The sequence below is a fragment of the Plasmodium fragile genome, assembly GCF_000956335.1.
Source record: "Plasmodium fragile strain nilgiri unplaced genomic scaffold supercont1.103, whole genome shotgun sequence".
Taxonomy (NCBI): Eukaryota; Apicomplexa; class Aconoidasida; order Haemosporida; family Plasmodiidae; genus Plasmodium; species Plasmodium fragile.
Genome location: NW_012192683.1, coordinates 46,054 through 51,233, shown reverse-complemented (window position 1 = coordinate 51,233; position 5,180 = coordinate 46,054). Strand labels below are relative to the sequence as shown.

The following is a 5,180-nucleotide window of genomic DNA, read 5'->3' as shown; positions in this document are numbered from 1 at the left end:
ACGGACAAAATGACATTGGCAATTTTTTTCAAATGTTGCATCTTCCAAAGTTAAACAGAACGTAAACCGATTTAAAAAAAAAAAAAAAAAAAAAAAAAAAAAACTTCAGGATATATAAAGTCAATCCCACTTTTCCTTTTCCATTAAAAGCTTTTTAAAAATTCTAACACGTTGCATATTTCTGTGTATGGAAAAGCATATGGGAATGAATTCGCCTGGTGGGTATTTCTGTTTTTGTGACAGGTAAATTTTGAACCTGCTTTGCCAAACCCTGTCGCTTAATGTCACAGCGGTAATTTCAAAACGGCCAACTTCATAATGACGACGTAGAGGACCAACTTTTAGTTACCCACGAAAAGTGGAACTCATCCCCCCCCTCACCCTCTGTCATAAGAAATATGCAAATAGTGTTTGCGCCTCCGTAAAATCTTCACACTTCTTTATTTTTTTTCAAATTGTGGGAAAAAAAAAAAAAAAAAACAGCTAGAAATATAAGTACGCACGTTACCCATGTGAGATCACGTGTGTGGGCGGGACACTTGTAAAATGCGAACGGCCAAGTGGGAAGCGATTGTTTGTGCACTGGTTGCTTTCCTTGACCTGACGACGTGCATGCGGGTTAGGCAAAATGTAAGAAACGTTGTTCTGTTAAAGGGTGGACAAGAGGATACAGTGAAACCTTTTTTTCTGTTGAATAAAATAAAAAATAAAAAGTTGCAAAAAAGAAATAATGTAACCCTACATATGGACAACTCCAACGAGGACACTAGTCGATTGTCTTTGCTAAAAAATTTAGATGACGAATCAAAAGTTATTATCCAATCTCCAGAATGGAATGAAAAAATGCCCTTAATTGAAATAACCAACTTGCATGCAATAGAAGTAGAAGGAGGAAAAGAAATACTAAAGGGAATAAATCTTACCATTTTTTTAGGCGAAAAACATACCATTATGGGGAGAAATGGCTCTGGAAAATCGACGCTATCCAAAGTAATAGCTGGCCATCCCTATTATAAAGTTACCAGCGGTAGTATAAAGTATAAGGGACTCGATTTAAACGAATTACCTGTTAATGTGCGGTCATTGTGCGGCATATTCTTAGCCTTTCAGTACCCTGTGGAATTACCCATGGTGAAGAATAATGAATTTTTACGAGCCGCGTTGAATAGCCATCGGAGACAAAGAAACGAACCCGAGATCAGTGCCACCGAATTTGACCTCTTAATGATTGAAGAAATAAAAAAAGTGGGACTGACCCCGGAATTTTTAGATAGACCTGTTAATTATGGTTTCAGTGGAGGGGAAAAAAAAAGAAATGAAATTTTGCAAATGCTAATATTGAAGCCTTCCTTTTGTATCCTAGATGAAACGGACTCCGGTCTAGATGTAGACTCTTTCAAATTAACATCCAATGTTATTACGAATTTTTCCAATGACAAGAATTCCTTCTTAATAGTTACTCATTATAAGAAGCTACTGGAATTACTCAGGCCAAATTATATCCATATCATGCACCAAGGGAAGATTATAGAAAGCGGGGACTATTCCCTCGTGGATAAAATAGAAACTAAAGGATATGCACAGTTCGTCAAGGATTCGTGAGAAATGTGATTTAATGGGAAATAGGGGAAGCCGCGAACCGCGCTTGCTCATTAATTTTTTTTTTTTTTTATAAAAAGATTGAGCAGGACCTATTTTAAATGTAACACCCTGTGTTGTGTTCCCAACTTGTGTGTATTACACAATTAGGCAAGCCCCACAGCGTTTTGCACATTTTTTTTTGGACTAATTTAAGATATGCACATAATTATTTGTGCGGAGATAGCTGGTTGTGTAACACATGGACTCGACTAAGCGTCATTTGGTCCAAGCCGTGAGAATTCCCCTTTTTTGTTCCCTTTTAAATGCGCACTTGGCGGTGCTTTGCAACTCATTTGTGTCTTTATTATAATAGACTGAATTTTGTGTTTTACAAAGAACTCTTCACCACGTTGTGGAAACTCATTGTTTCAGGTTTCTGAAATGGTTGGTATGTGCCCATCCTTCTCGTTTATTTGTTCGCCCCTTTTAAACCCGCCACCAAGAGCGTTTCTAAAAATTCCAGCTGTTCATAAAATGGATGAATGGTTTGAAGAATCGCCTGAACGGGTCATACGTAACATGCAAATTTGGTAAAAAAAAAAAAAAAAAAAAAAAAAATTAAAAAAGCTAGTCCACTTTGCACACACACACGAAAGGGATGAACAGTGCGTTGCCACTTCCTCCGCTCAAGAAAAAAGGAAACGAGTGCCTTCTTCGCTTTGGAAAGAAGTAGCGGGTAAATTTACCTAAATTGCAACTATGCAAATGATGGTTGAGATTGGTTGTCATATGCTTACATGATGCGTTGATGCAAAAAGGGGTTTCACCTTTTGCATAATATTGGCTAACTTGTGCCTTGCGTCCGCTACCATTTTGTGTTCCCTCTTTTTATTTCACTCTTTTTTTTTCCCCATTTAGCCGATCAGTTTGCTTATCTCTGTGTGCTATATGTAGAGAAGGGGAATCCACCAAAAAAAAAAAAAAAAAAAATTACACTATGGATTCCAAGGTCAGGGAATACGAGGCATATTAAGAGGTTCACGCAGAGGCATACGCGTACATGCCTATATCCATACAGGGCAGTAGATGAGCATAAGCACAGCACAGTTACAACGGCTCTTAACCTCGGGGGGAAAAGGAACAATGTACTGTGGTGGAGGGCCATGCGGAAGTAAGAAAACAGAGCTCGAAAAAACAAAAATATGTTTGTATATCATGTGAATAACAACACAATTATACTAATTCTGTTATGCACATTCTTGTGTCACGTGAGGGCTGAAAATGTTAAAAATGCAAGCTGCCAGGTAATAAGCAGTAGTGTAGGACATTTTAATTATGGATATGCGAAAAGAAGGGGACGGCAGGACGGGGAGAAATGGAAAGGTAATTTCAAGATAGTTGGACAAGATAGAAGATGCAGACTACTGGACATCCCCACCGGCAATCCACCACAAGTGATAAATACCCTCTTCTTAAATAGTGCCCACAAATCCACTGGGTGTAATTCCCTGTGCAAGAAGAGGAAAAACTTTTCCCTTTTTAAAAAGAAAAAAGATAAAGGTGCAGCAACAAATATTAAGAAGAAAGAAAAGAAGGTATTCACAGAAGAAGAAATAGAAGAACTTCGTCGAAGAGCCAAGGAAAAACTACAACCCAAAAAAGGGGACGCTGATGGGATCTCTGGTGCTAAGACAAAAAAAGGGGCAAAAAGAAAAAAAAAAACAGAACAAGGTAAAGGTGATAAAAAAAGCACCAAAGAAGAATTACAAAAGTTGGAAGATACAAAAAGTGCAGATACCAAAGAAGGAAATCTGACCGATTACATAAAAAGCAAAGAAGATTTTGACAAAATAGTAGACCTAACCAAAGATTTGATAAACGAAAAAGAGGTAGAATATATACACAAAATAAGCGACTGTGATGAGGAGTTGTTAACATATGATAAGAGAGAAAAAAATATTCAGCTGAATTTTGAAGACACTCTATTCGACGAGGGGAATTACATGCACAATTACGTCAACAACATTAGCAAGTTTCGCTTTGATATTTACAACCTTCATAACAAAAACGAATTCGACAGAATCACCAAATATTTGAACTATCAGTACATAGAGGAAGTGCCCGTGGAGATGCCTACGGAACGCAGCTACAACATTGGGTTGAAAAAATATTTTTACGAGGTTGTATGCGATTTGGTGGCCAAGTATCGGGACAAGTTTGAGAATGAGCCGTACGCTGGTGGGGAGGAACAGTCGTGGGGACACCAATCGGTGGCAGACGAGTCAGGGGGTGACCAACTGAACGAACAGGAAATGCCCAGCTCTGGCTTGTCCATGCAGAAAGGCAAACTAAACCATCAAGGTGAAAATATAGAGGGAGCAGAAGACAACCAAACCTTGAACAATTTTCTGAAGGAAAACAAAAAGGAAGAAAGCAAAACGACAACCATGGATAGGATAGAAAATATGGCAAGTGTAATCCAGCCAACTCATGAAGATATTATGAACAAATATATGTCTCACGATTTGTATAATTTGCTATGCGACATTAAGGAGGAATATGACCACATGTTTGAAAATGGAGGCTTGGAGAAATTCTCCTTTGATCAAAGTAGAAAGACACATAAAGAGAAGCTAATATTTTCTGGAAAAAAAAAAAGAGCGGTAGCTATGGTTTTTCTCCAAAAGGGAAACAACAATTTGATAATAAATAACAGGGATGGGTATCAGTACCTGCAATACCAAATTTTTAATATAAATAAAATATTCAGCCCCCTACTACATCTGTGCATGCATAGACATTTCAATGTCGTGGCCAGGGTCGTTGGAGGGGGGTTGTCGGGGCAGAGTGTGGCCATATTCCACGCCCTTGTCAAATACATTGTGTACAACTTGTCCCTAAAAATAAAGCCTTATTTCCGCTCCTTCAAGTTTATGACCGTGGACAGTAGAAAGGTGGAGAGGAAGAAGTACGGACTGAAGAAGGCCAGAAAGAAGAAGCAGTATAGTAAGCGTTAATCGTCGTGGTGTGTTGTGAAGGATGCAAAACGTGGTCTCTCTCCCCCGTCCCCCCAATTTGTAGCAATAATTTCTTGTCCTCATTTTTGGGTGCACCCACAAGGGGGTGAAGAGGTGCATATGTACATATATATATACTTTTGCACGAGAGTGGTGTTCGATCTACCTGTGTCCACTCCTGCCCTTGTGAGCAAACATCATGGTGGGCCCACTGCAGCTGAGCCAACTGCAAACTGATGTCGCAAGAAGGGGAATTGGCTCTCCCGTTCCGGAGCATGTAGTGCCCGGCACGCGCATACATAAATAACCAAGGTATGGGCGCACGTATGTGTATACATCCTTTTTTTTTTTTTTTTTTCCCCACCCTGTTTGGCCTCTACATCGTGACGCCCTTATCTCATGTGTATGTGTGAATTTTTTTTTTTAAGTGCATATTATGAGGAGCTCATTTGGTTTGTTAGCTTTCCCAAAAAACAATTTCGTAAACGCAAAGTGGTGCAACCATTTTAGGAGGCACACTGGAAGAAAAAAAACAAAACAAAAACGGTGTATGCAAAAAAAGGCCCTAAATCCGTTTTCACT

At 39.0% G+C, this 5,180-nt stretch overlaps 2 protein-coding genes across 2 annotated transcripts; both read left to right on the top strand.

Moving 5' to 3' along the window:
* Nucleotides 1-546: 546 nt before the first annotated feature.
* AK88_05222 (FeS assembly ATPase SufC) lies at nt 547-1,602 on the top strand (the record flags this gene model as incomplete). Its single annotated transcript, XM_012482824.1, has 1 exon — nt 547-1,602. The coding sequence occupies one exon, from the start codon at nt 547-549 to the stop codon at nt 1,600-1,602; it is 1,056 nt and encodes a 351-aa protein (XP_012338247.1).
* Nucleotides 1,603-2,783: 1,181 nt separating this feature from the next.
* On the top strand, nt 2,784-4,598 carry AK88_05221 (uncharacterized protein; the record flags this gene model as incomplete). The annotated part of the gene is made up of 1 exon (XM_012482823.1): nt 2,784-4,598. The coding sequence occupies one exon, from the start codon at nt 2,784-2,786 to the stop codon at nt 4,596-4,598; it is 1,815 nt and encodes a 604-aa protein (XP_012338246.1).
* Nucleotides 4,599-5,180: the final 582 nt, after the last annotated feature.